This window comes from Diadema antillarum, unplaced genomic scaffold, assembly GCF_040938485.1.
Source record: "Diadema antillarum isolate AM-2024a unplaced genomic scaffold, OU_Dant_1.0 seq00001176_RagTag, whole genome shotgun sequence".
Classification (NCBI taxonomy): Eukaryota; Metazoa; Echinodermata; class Echinoidea; order Diadematoida; family Diadematidae; genus Diadema; species Diadema antillarum.
Window position 1 is genome coordinate 732,611 of NW_027271979.1, and position 12,981 is coordinate 745,591.

At 37.8% G+C, this 12,981-nt stretch overlaps 1 protein-coding gene across 1 annotated transcript; it reads right to left on the reverse strand.

Moving 5' to 3' along the window:
• Positions 1-5,282: 5,282 nt before the first annotated feature.
• LOC139744441 (acyl-carrier-protein phosphodiesterase PptH-like) lies at positions 5,283-10,634 on the reverse strand. The gene is made up of 3 exons (XM_071654878.1): positions 10,321-10,634; positions 8,791-8,962; positions 5,283-6,428 (listed from the first exon to the last, which is right to left on the reverse strand). Exons 1-3 carry the CDS (start codon positions 10,514-10,516, stop codon positions 5,870-5,872), a joined length of 927 nt encoding a protein of 308 aa, XP_071510979.1. The 5' UTR covers positions 10,517-10,634; the 3' UTR covers positions 5,283-5,869.
• Between the last annotated feature and the right edge of the window lie 2,347 nt (positions 10,635-12,981).

Consider the following 12,981-nt stretch of genomic DNA (forward strand, 5'->3'; position numbering starts at 1 on the left):
AATGGAAACTGGTGAGGTGATTACATCAATTCAAATTTTTTGAATATGATCGTGCAACTATAGTATCACTGATTTCTAAAAACAAGGAAAATTCATAAATTCCACTATTCTCTTTAAAATCCAATTTCGATAAAACCTCTGCCATTACATACGTACGATGTAAGCCATATTATTAAAGCCATATTGAATTATAGTATAGTACAAAGTACTTTGAATATATGGTACATTCACATGACATTCTCATGTAAACAAGTTCTCTGATTTATAGTCCGAACAATTGCTCAGTGCTAAGGTTCCGTGACACATCGTGTAGCAAATTGAATGCGCATGCGCACTGAACTTAAAGTGGATTTTTGTTTCGCCCTTCTTCAGCACAGTATAGCATGATCCTTGTGTAAGTGTCGACTGAACAGCAAAGTTCAATTCTTCATCCCCTATGCCAAGTATTGATGATACTCTCTAAAAAAAAATCGAGTGAAAATATTCACTCTTAAAGAAGTGAATACAAAAAAAGAGTGAATTTAGAGTGATATTGGAGTGAATTTTGAGTGAAAATGTTCATTTTCACTCATTTTGGAGTGACCTCAGGGATCACTCGAAGATTTTGGAGTGATCCCTGAGGTCACTCTAAAACGAGTGAAAATGAATATTTTCACTCCAAACTCACTCTAAATTCACTCTTTTTTGTATTCACTCCTTTAAGAGTGAATATTTTCACTCGATTTTTTTAGAGAGTACTTCAAATCTGGGAATATGATCTGAGGCAATTGAAAACCTATAAGTTGTGTTCAGCAGTCTTCAACAAAAAAAAAAAGAAAAAAAAAAGAACTCAGCCTTTGGTTATTTGATGGTCGCCAGAGGATGTTAAAAAAATGATCCAGTCCTCCCTTCACATATCCATGTTGCTCTTTGATTTTATTATGAAAAAATATTGGTGTAGCAAAAAATTGACACTGCCTAGATTTCGTGTAATCTGACAGTGGACCCGACTAATGTAATATACAGATTTACATGAAATACGCTGTAATGATTCCGAAAACGTGGAAAAATCCATCACTGAGAATTCATCTTTGCCTTACATTCTGTACAGACATTGATAATCAGTATAGCCAATTTTAAGTGTTGTTATATATGCAAAATGTGAACAATAGTTATAATGAAATCGTTTCTAGGATTAACCGTCTACAGTATGGCTTGTCGAGAAAAATAGTGATGATTATCTCCTTATATTTTAGGCTTTATTGCAACTTTTTTTTAATATGGTAAGATGTTTTGCGATACAACTGACCCATACATATGCATCAAATGTAATAACTCGAACGTTTTTTTTTTTTTTTTAATCACCGTTCCCAATGGTAAATAATACCTTTAAGTACAGCAGCGTCTATTTGGGATTTTCTACTGCTACTTGATGCTTTCATCAATAAACATACTGCGTGATTATCTTTAGGGTATACATGAATCTGCGTATTATTGCAGTTATTCATAGAAGTATGTATGTGTCCCTCTCAAATGCACAAACACTCCCGATGATATAATGAGGGAACACGCACACACGCATGCACACACACACACACACACACACACACACACACGTACACACACACAAAGAACTAACCCACATGTCTCATGTCTCATGGAGACAACATTGTGCTCTGTCTAGAGTGCAACTTTCTCTTTGATTGCAACTCAAACTTGACATGCTTGATGTTAATTATAGGTCAACTGTATGTCCGAAACCAACGCCTTGATATGCCACCAAGTCAAAAAACAAAACATAAAACAACAAAAAACTCCAACAACAACAAAAAAGAAAAAAACAACAAAACAGCAAGATCGCGGTGGTTCCCCGATGAACTGAATTCGGAACCATTAAAAACAAAATGTGTGAAGTTTTTTGAAGCTTTTCTGCGGTTTCTGTGGCATAATTTACTGCCATTCAACTTATACACTGGAATATGCAACAGTCGATGTATTGTTTCTATTGATTGCATGGTGATGATTTAGACCGACCACAAAAATCTAGTTTCTGTTTCAATTATGAGATTCTAAAAGGTTAATGTCATTTAAACCTGAGGGTGGTACTGTTCCACAAACTTTGGGAATCCCAATTTTACGAATGCTGAGTCAAACGTCATCAACCAGCATTTTTTGTTGTTAGACCATTGAGAACCGCACTAACGTCACAGTTTCCCTCCTTCTATCATTTCTACCTCTCAACGACACCACTTTTCCCCTCTTTTTCATATCCGGCAAGGTGTCAGTTCATTTCTCATATGTTCTTGTCTATCTATTTCAAGAACAGAACAGGTGTATTTACAAGCGTCACTAAACTTAAGTCCCTCTCTGCGTTCTACTACTATATATCGCTAGTGATTACACAAAAACAGTACTTAATGCAGTGTAATGACGATGAAGAAATTAATTAATCAAATTGTATTAAAAACCTGCATGATCATTATATAAATATATGCATGTATGAACAGCAAACATATGCTCCATTGCAAACAAACTTGGAGGTTGTGACGGCAAAGTAAAGCAAATCTCGATATGAAATAGCGATCGAGGATTATGAAAAGATAGGGGAGCTTGCCTAAAAAAAAAAGAAGAAAAAAAAAAGAGGAAAATATGTTGCTCTTTTTGATCGATCACCGTTTTAAAGTAGAATACTGTAAAAGTGGATATTTTCGCGCAACTAATTTTTCGCGCTTGGCCGGGTTAGAAGAGTTTTGCATGTTTTTAATCCTGCGGAATCAAGGCATCACGCACAGGAACATATGGCAAGTAAAAATATTCGCGTGCTTTTATTTTCGCGCTAGTTTCCGGTTGCGCGAAATGCGCGAAAATTTTAACACTGCGAAAATTTCCACTTCTACAGTATTGCATGTTAAGGCCACCGCACACTACACGATCAGACTGGTCTTAAAGGGGAAGGGTAGTAACTGATCAGTGGGAATCAGTGGAAATGCTGGGAGATGATTGTTCCAATCCTTATGGGATTCATTCAAGAGTTCATTGTATATCTATTGTTGTGTGAAAATGATTTACTTCAGAATGGTCTCATATTCAAGTAATGTGCAGTTTAATGCTTCCAGGTTAGCGTCCCTGGTCAGTGACGGAGCATTAATCTGCACATTACTTGAATATGAGACCGTTCTGAAGCAAATCATTTTCACACAACACTAGATATACAATGAACTCTTGAATGAATCCCATAAGGATTGGAACAATCATCTCCCAGCATTTCCACTGATTCCCACTGATCAGTTACTCGCCTTCCCCTTTAAAGTCTTAAGCCAAGCTGGGTCTTAAGACCAGTCGTACGACCAGACACCGCACACTATACGACCCGACTGTAAAGCGCGCGCAGTGCGCACTGCGTGCGCTTGCATTTTACTGCATTGTGAATGGCTGAAAGCCTACGACCAGTCGTAGAAATTCAACATGTCAAATCTCTACGACTGGCGTTAAGAACCAGTCGTACGACTGGAAACTGGCAAGACTGTGACGTCATACTTCTAGTCTTAAGGTCTTAAGACCGGTGAATCGGGGCAAAATCGTGTAGTGTGCGGCGGGCTTTACATTCTGGTAACAATCTCATCTTTGAGATTTACCAAGCAAAGAAGAAGGACGCGAAGACATCTGCACGTAGACGCACAAGCACACATTCACACACACACACACACACACACACATACACACACACACGTACGTACGTACGCACAACTTCATCCTCATTTGCATATAAACTGTACTAAAATATGTGTAGAATCATCTTTCATCATCCTGTAACAAAAAGTTTATTTGTTTATATATTGCATATGAATCAGTTGCATGAACAATACATGTATGTTTATTCACCGCCTTTCTCCTTGATCCCGTCCGCTCCAAACTGTCAGCACGCAAGCTAATCCCACACCGTTATACACTGTTTCTCTTTCTTTCTTTTTTTTTTTGGACCACATGTAATTTCGCCACAACCTTCATCATTTCACTCATTATTATATTACCTCCCTTGACTGTTGGATGATAATAAGTTATCTATTATCAATATTTTTTCTATCAAGTAAAAAAAAAAGGTACTAAATGCAATGTATGTGTACGTGTACGTCAATATGATTAATTTTGTTAATCTTCTCTTCCCTGCATTTAAATTTGTATATATATATATATATATATACACACAAATTTATGAATATATACAAATTTGTATACATATATATATTTATATGTATATATATATATATATATATATATATATATATATATATATGTGTGTGTGTGTGTGTGTGTGTGTTTGTGTGGTTAGAGTGTGTCTAAAATTTTTGATTACATTTCCGGTTGTATATCCGACTACAATTGATCTGGTACTATGTTCTTTTCCCTGCTCTGTGGAAATTTCTTCTTAAAAAACAAAAAACGAACAACAAACTTTGTTGACAACATCAAAAACACAGCAAATGCTTTATCGAATCATTTAGGAGTTAGTAACTACAGGAGAGAAGTGTTTAGTTGATATAATCATCTTTATTTCAAATCATAAGTTCTTAACCTGTACATGCGTAAATAGAACTATATAACTATAAATGCAATGTCATATTTCGTACTTCATATACATATAAAAATAATCTTGATAAAATTCTCCCATGATAAATTAATAGATTTGATATGTTGTATTTACACATATAGTCACACAACAGAAAACACATGCATGTTTTGCACATTTGCCTTTGGAAATGAATGGATAAAAAGAAGCACGGTATTAACTGATTTAAATGCATAGAATCAATAAAACTACTGGAACCATATAAATTATACAAATACATGCATGACTCTGAAAAATTGACACAGCAGCTTATATGAATTTATTGAAAGTTCCAGAATATGAGGTAAGCCATTGTAAGCGAAGTACCTTATTTTCATTTTGAGTGTTTGTCTCCTTTTATTTTGGCAGCTAGTTTCATTTTAAGGAGTGTCAATGATTAATTCAAATTAGTTATGCACATTATAACATCTATAAGAAATTATCCTCTATTCTACTTCAGAAAATGGTTATGTGTGAGTATAGGAGCCTACCTCCTTTTGCTTATGTCTGTGTCTTCTCGTGTGTTACAAAAGAAACAATATTTTGATGCCATAGTGTACCCGAAATCACAACAAAAGCTGCATTTATACGACAGAGGCTGCCGACTTTTTTTTGTTGTAATCAATGAAAATTTGGAATAAGGCATTGAATGGACTGTCAAATTGAATGGAAAAAAGAATGAAAACAAATCAATGAGTTCATGTCATAGTAAATTAAGTGATACTTAACAATCAATAAAAAAAATGAATACAAAGTACTTGAAAATGACTTATGGAGAAATGAATGTAGGGCATGACAAGCGAGATTTTTTTTTTCATTACGATTGAATATGCCCTGTACAAGACTGAATCAAGTGTGCACGGCAAGTCCAAGTTTTATACAAGCTTACTACAATGCAGCCCCTAGAAAATTGAAGAGAAAGCGTAACATTACAAAGAATGTAGTTAATGTATAGCAATATTTATATCGTCACTCGAGTATGACCCTCCCTCCGATAATCAGGGCCGCTCCTCGATGAGCAGCAGTGTGAACTTCGATGTGAACCCTCAGTGAATGATATAACAATCTTTGTTCTACACAGACCTATCCTCCAGTGATCTATTCCCTTCGATAATCTTCTATTTCTAAACGTCCTACAGAGATCATTCAGATAAGATAAGCATTAGCACTTTTACATGCTTTATGCATTCTTTCATGCAAAATAAGGAGTTAGAGATGTACACATGATAACGTTCAAATCACGTATTATCATTATTTTGCGGAGAGTTCTCGAACAAAAGCACATCAGATGGCGGGGAAGACTTGTTTGGGGCCGTTCCATTCTCTAATACCGTATGTAAAACCTTCTTCACGTTCCTTCTTATATCCGAGGCAGTGGGACACATAGCGAACCCCCTCTATCGTTCGGTCACGATTGCGGTGTTGGTGTCCATAGACATGTAAGCATGCTCCGACCTTGCGTACCTGGGCGTCCAACCCCTGACAACCCGCATAGCGCGTGAAGTTGAACCCTTTCATCGAACCCTGTCGCTTTGGTAAGAGCAGCGGTTTTCCAAGATGACGCCTTTCGTGCACGATGCAGCGGTCGTCCTCTATGCTTGATTTCACCAGTTCCTTGCGCGGGAGGAAGTGGCTGAAGGTGATGACCGGTGCGTCGTATATCGTCTGCGTACGGGCGTGGTTCAGCTTACAGAAGAACTTGGCACGCGGCATACCAAGGTCCATGGGCCATACACAGTTATGGTTGTCCATCCAGAGTTGGTTGCACAGTTTGACGTCTTCCCTCAGATGGCTAGCTGTGATGTGGAGCGAGTCCATCTTATCGTCTTCCGGTGTAGCGTACCTGTATACAGATGAGCAGATATGAGTGAACCTTGATAATTTGACATCTAGATACAGTCTTTATGTGAACTTTTTTTTTTTGATAGGCCTTCATGTACTACGCGCTGTATTTGCCTGAATCAGTTAATAACTCTTTAATGTATATAGATGTCCATTATTTCCTATGTAACACTGAATGATAGATACGCTGATGAAGGATAATTCAATTCATTTGCAACAATTTATCTTTTCGTAAATGTGCAAATCAAATACGTTATTTCTGTCACATGGAAAAATAGTTAAATACACGGAATATTTGACAAAATCATATTCATGTTCTCCATGAAATTGAATATGGTATACTTGTGTTCGAGATGTGGGAGAGTACAAAATTTGAAAATATTAAACTGGGACACCTCTACGTGGTGGCACAACAATTACTTCGGTCATTTTTTCTCCTAGGACTTGTGTGGATATAGGGTTGAGGTGTGATAGTGTTTTAGGTTTAGTATGATGTGAGGAATAAAATATGATCAGAGTTAGGGTTATCCTTGTGAGTAGAGTTTATGTTTGGCTTTAATAGCGTGGAACTATTTCATGGGGGCAATTGTCGCAGGAGCAAATGTCATGGAACCCGTTAGAGAGTACAAGCACTCCTTGTGTGTGTGCAGATGAGGCAAGTTAGATATTAGAGTTTCTGCACTTATCTATTCTATTACCATTTCTTAGTCGGAGGAGGTGGGTATGATATTGGAGACCATTCGAGGATAACTGGGAGATTTGGAGGTTGATGATAATAGAAGACGTCGGATTATGGCTGATTTTCCTTTATGACTATTCATGAATTATTTGCGCTTTAATAGTTAATGATACAAATTTAACCGCAACGTAGAATCATGGAATAAGGTACCGAGGAAAGCTGTTTGAAAATTTGTTTTCTCCGAACGGATCAGTTATGTCAAAAAACAGGATTGCATGTGTCAAAATCCGTTGCACGACACTGCATTACAATCCCATTCTATTCAGTTCATATGAATCTTATTTTCATCTTCTACAAAAACATATTAGCAGCTACTAGAGGCCTGCATTTCACTTTCTTTTGTAACAAAGAATAATGCCAACAATACAGTGTGAACTGAACAGAATAAGCAATTAGCGAGACATAATAATGAAAGATTGTAATGAAAGATCAGAGTGAATGTACGAAAAACGAAGGGACCCACTGAGAACACAATGTTTGTAGTACGTATGCCACTTTGAAGAGGAAAATCAGCGTAAAACACTGTCTGTGAATGCTTTTAAGCAATGATAATGGTGGACAAGCTATTTGAGACACTTCTTTCTGTCTGAACCTTTGCAATTTAAAACCAAAGGTAGGTCTAAATGCAATTTGTTGATTTTGTTATGGTTTAATAATCTTAACAGACGTGGCTGATTACGAGGCATAGTCTGTAATTTTGGAGAGAGATTTGACGGAAAATTGGCGTACCGAAGTGAGAGTTTATAGCGCGGTAGAAGGTCTTTATACACTCTACAACCAACAGGAAATTATCTCTGACGACGTCATGCAAATGGGAATGAAGATAGTAATCTTAAGGGGATTGGTCGGGGAGTAGGATCTTCGTACTGACATCTGGAAGACTCTGTCTCTATTATTGGAGTAAAAGTGGCGATTGAGGCTGTGAACGCCATGCGTATTTCACGTCCTACGTTCTTCCGAGAATTTGAATTAAAAAGTGTTTTGCTTGTTTTCGTCGTCAAATTGGGCTCTGCCCGAAAAACGCATTTTGCAATAAACTACTCCGAAAAAAAAGAGTGTAGCTACTGACTCTATATATTGAATGAGTTTACAGAAGCCAAAACAGCATGACACAAGATAGCAGTGACGTATCGACTCTCGTCAAACCACAAATCCTCAATGAAGCAAATATTCGCCGATTTAGTAATATAGATGAAAACCTTTATCGAGCTGCGGAGTTTATCTGATTGGCAACCATTCCCCCCCCCCCCCCCATTAGTCCTCGTGCTAATGTGCCAAACTTTGCGAAACAAAGTCAAGTCCTTGATAGGAAACATAACTTTAAAGAAAGAAAAATGTTCCACCAGCTCCCCTTGTACATAGAACGTGATGGCATAGCAATTACACAACGCACACATAGCTATACTGCGATAGCTAGCAAATATCTCTCTCTCTGTCTCTCTCTGTATACTTGTATATATACATATGTATATATATGATATATATTATATAAGATATGTATATACAGATATGTTAAAATGATTTACATAGTGCCTCAAAAAGAGGGCTATACTTTTACTACACGAAATCAGTTGCCACGAAAGAAACATAAATATGATGTTTGGACACCGTCCAACAAACTCACCAGGAAAACAGGGGAACGATCCAAACGTCCTCCCCGTCAATAGTGGCCTCTTTCCCTGGGTCGGTCCGTACCCCTAATGTCTCGCACAACTCGAGAATCTTGTAGAATTTCTCCACGGACGTCTCCTGCGGCTGGCTGCTATTCCTGTTCTTTACCCACAGCTCGTGGTTTCCTGTTGGCGATAAAATATGCAATTGATAAATAATGTCATAAACGATAATGGAACCTTTTCTTTTCTTTGATAGTTACAGCTGTCGTTAGTTACTTAGTTAGTTAGTTAGTTAGTTAGTTTTATCTGATTCTGCTCTTGCCCGGATTCATCATACACCGGCCAATCAGATTACAGCTCAACCTTGTCTGACCTTTTTTTTTTTCTCGTCATAATTTTTTTTTCTTCTATCATATTTAGAACACAATTGTGAATGTCGAATTCAGGTGTTCGGGGGAAATCTTTATGCTGGTGTTGTCTTTCCAAAGATACTGTATATTTGCTGCTTTGCTGTGACTGGTGTTTATAGACAGCAACGGCTAAGTTTCTTGGGAGTAAGGTATCTTTCCCAGCACTTGATTCTGTGGTATCTGTCTCTTTACCGCTGAGCAATGGGGAGAAGGCAGCTAATGTTTGCCCAAGTCAAAATCAGACCACTGTGGAATACTCTTCGTGCGCACGTAGTCGAAATGAGGTACCAAAGAAGATTACAAGCACGCTACCCTGGTTGTCAGCAGTGACGTACGAAACTAACTTGACGTTCATGGAAAATCTTTCTTCAAACCCATGCGATCGAAGCACGTATGTCTTACATTATTATAAAGACCGAATACTACGCAAATTCCTCAATCATTTTTATCTACTTTGCTCTTATAAGAGGAAAGAGACAGCGAGAGAGGGGGAGAAAACGAGAGAGAGAGAGAGAGAGGGGGGGGGGGGGTTAAATTATTACAATAGATATACTTCATTCGGCAGTTACCGAAATAAGGGCTGTGTCATCGAAATATAAAGTGCAATGAAGTCATACGATATGAATTTTCATTAGTTGCAGTTTAACGCATTTAGCGACTATTTGAAAACAACAAAATTGCCATGAATTCTTGAGCACAGAATTACTATACATGTAGGTGTATATTTTGTATCACATATATTTTTTTTTCGCTAAATGGAAATTAAGTAATTGATTTGAAAGTAATTAAAGTGAGGTAATGAACTTGTCCTTGATCGAAAATGAACTTTTGAATATGGGGAATAAAGAACTACAGGAGACGAACAAGGCAGTCCCCGTATTTGCTATTTCATTCTCGAATTGCATATGCGCTTATGATGGGTGCCAATAATGGGTGTGTAGTCAACATTTGCTATATATATGATAGAGTAATCATTGCTAATTTCGTGATATACTGTTTATCGCGTTGTCCTTTTCAGGAAAAAGCTGATAATTTGAATATGACAGTATCATTGTTGTACAACTTTTGTTAGTTGTACAACTGATTGTACGAATAATGATAATTTAGGAAATCGGTGAATGCGATATTTACCTGGTACAAAGTAGACAGTTTTGAACTTCTTCATGAGAGTGATGAGGGTCGATTTTAGGAGGGGTAGTTTGTCTGTGACGTCACCGGCTAGCAAGAGGACGTCATTCTGGTACTCGTGGAAGGATAGTTGCTCGAGCCAAATCAGGTTGTCCGGATGGTCGACGTGGAGGTCAGAGATTGCAAAGATGCGAGCCATTTCGATGACGATGACGAGGATGAGGATGATGATGACGAAAAAAAGACAACGTTGCAGAATTCCTGGCTATTAATTTGAGGTGTCTGCTACGATGACAGCCTGACCCGATGCACCAATGTTATGGCAGAAGGGTATATAAGATGATGAGAAAAAATAAAACCCATGAAATGTACCGCCGACTCTCTGCAGAGAGAGAGACCTGCGATTTTGGCTCCTACCTCGACGGTGGTCAGAAGGAAACAAAATCCAGGAGATAGGAAATTGGGCGTTGGCACCCTACACCACCAGCAACATTCCAAAGTCTTTCCACTACCAGCCTATCTTTATTGCGACTAACAGAAGCCAACATAAAAAATAAAACAAGGATGAAATGACAACCAGAGAGTTGTCAAAACTTGCGGGTATGATAGAAGGGGCTCTAGGCAGCGCATGCGAGTCGAAGAATACCTCCGGTTTTTTTTCTTTTGTGTGTGTGTGTCTTTCGTTCATAGAACTGTGTCGAGGAAAATTCTCCAATAAGAGTAGAGACGGATGTCCTCTGAGTCCATGTAGAAAGTCATTGAAGCCAGCACGGCACAGCTCGAATACCAGCTGATTCCGTTTCTCTGTTCCTGCGTGGCAATTTACACCCTACTCTATACCTTATACCATCAGGAAAAACGCTACACCCTAGAAATTCCACTTTCCAAAGTAATCTGGAATTGCGAATGGCAACATTCAGAATAGACTCACTCATTTATAGGCATGCGGGATTAAAAAAAACATAACCAACGATCACATGCAGAATTTTTACCGGAATGTACACTATAGGCTTGAATATAAGTATTATGTCACACCTCCGTCTGGGGATAACCCATCTACACGTGAAGCATTCATGCGGTGGAGAATTTAGGAAGTGGTCAGTATTTCGTCATTACTTTCTCTTTCGCATGGAAATACTCATGACCTAACGATCAAATGTAGCCTACTTATCAGAGTATGAGTCCATTAACACCTCTGGAATGTAATTGTTCGGTGAACACTGGCACTTATCTTTGAATAATGTAACGATTGTGTCACTACCCACAGTTACAATGAGTAGAATCTTCGCATCGTATATCAAACTACACAGTGGAAGACGCAGTGCTAACTATACAGTTATGGAGTGATCATTCATGGAATACATGGTATAACATGCAATTCAAAGTGTGTTTTTTCTAACTGGTTAAATCTTGTAATTATATAGATTCGTACACTGCAATGAATATCGCTTCTATACGTTTTGTTTTTACACCGATGTAAACATAATCACTGCTTATTTGTGCAATCATTGCGTACATTTATTCAAAAAATCTTGCTCTGCTTTTTTTGTAAATGGAAATAAATAGATATTAAATATAACCGAGATTATATGGATATCCCTCGTGATGCTCTCTTGAAAGGCACATGTTTTTTGATCAGGTTCCAAACATAGGACTGTGATAAGCCATGTCATGCAAAAAAGAAACTGACAAAATAGATCGCATAAGATCGGTGGTTTCTTTAACGAGACCCTATATACATCATTAAGGCAAGTCCAGTCCAGTCCGGCAGTTCAGTTAGTTTTTCACACGTGAGAGAAATCCCCATTTTATATGAAAACATACATATAGAAATACACCCCACACACAATTTTTTTTTAATATTGTCTAATTTTCCGGTCTGACAGATTTCATTTACCATATCATCATGGTCAGTGAATAAGAAAAGGAGGAAAGTTATCATATTGTAAGAGACAGGACTTGATAAAAGGGCGTGTCGTGGCTACCGATCATTTGATATTTGAACTTGTGTAGTAAAGACGTTTTGTCATAATAATAGCTGAATATGATATGCTTTGCTTCTCCTTCTAACGGTATAAGGGTATTACTACGTATATGGGGAAACAGAATGCACCGAATTCCACCAGAGAAGATAGGCCTGCTGACTGCGACTCAGAACTGTTTGCATTCCACATTATTCTTGGACAAGCCTTGAAGAAACTACATGAGGTAAATAGGATCATATACGTTATAAAGCTGTAAGCAGGTGTAAGTACACCTCATGATTACGCGTTATCATAAACTTAAAGGGAAAGAGAATGAGAATAGAAATGGAAAGACACATTAGGGGCGTGTCTACACTGAAAAGCGAAGTCATAGTACAAGGAAGAAATACATAGACATAGGACGAGAGTCGCATGATAACACCTGAGCCACCTTGCGTTGAAACTCATTGGACGATATACAGTCACTGTCCACACTCTAAATCTGTATACGCTTTCCGCTGTTTCTTTATAACGTCTGAACAACGTGAACACATTATACTGGGTTTTGCCACATTGGAATGAGATAATGACAACCTACACACGATCCAATGTATTTGTAATTTCAGGTCAGGTTTTGTCAGCAATAATGCTATAGGATGTAAGAGGGCGACAAACTGAATATCAGGGCACATGAAAAAAT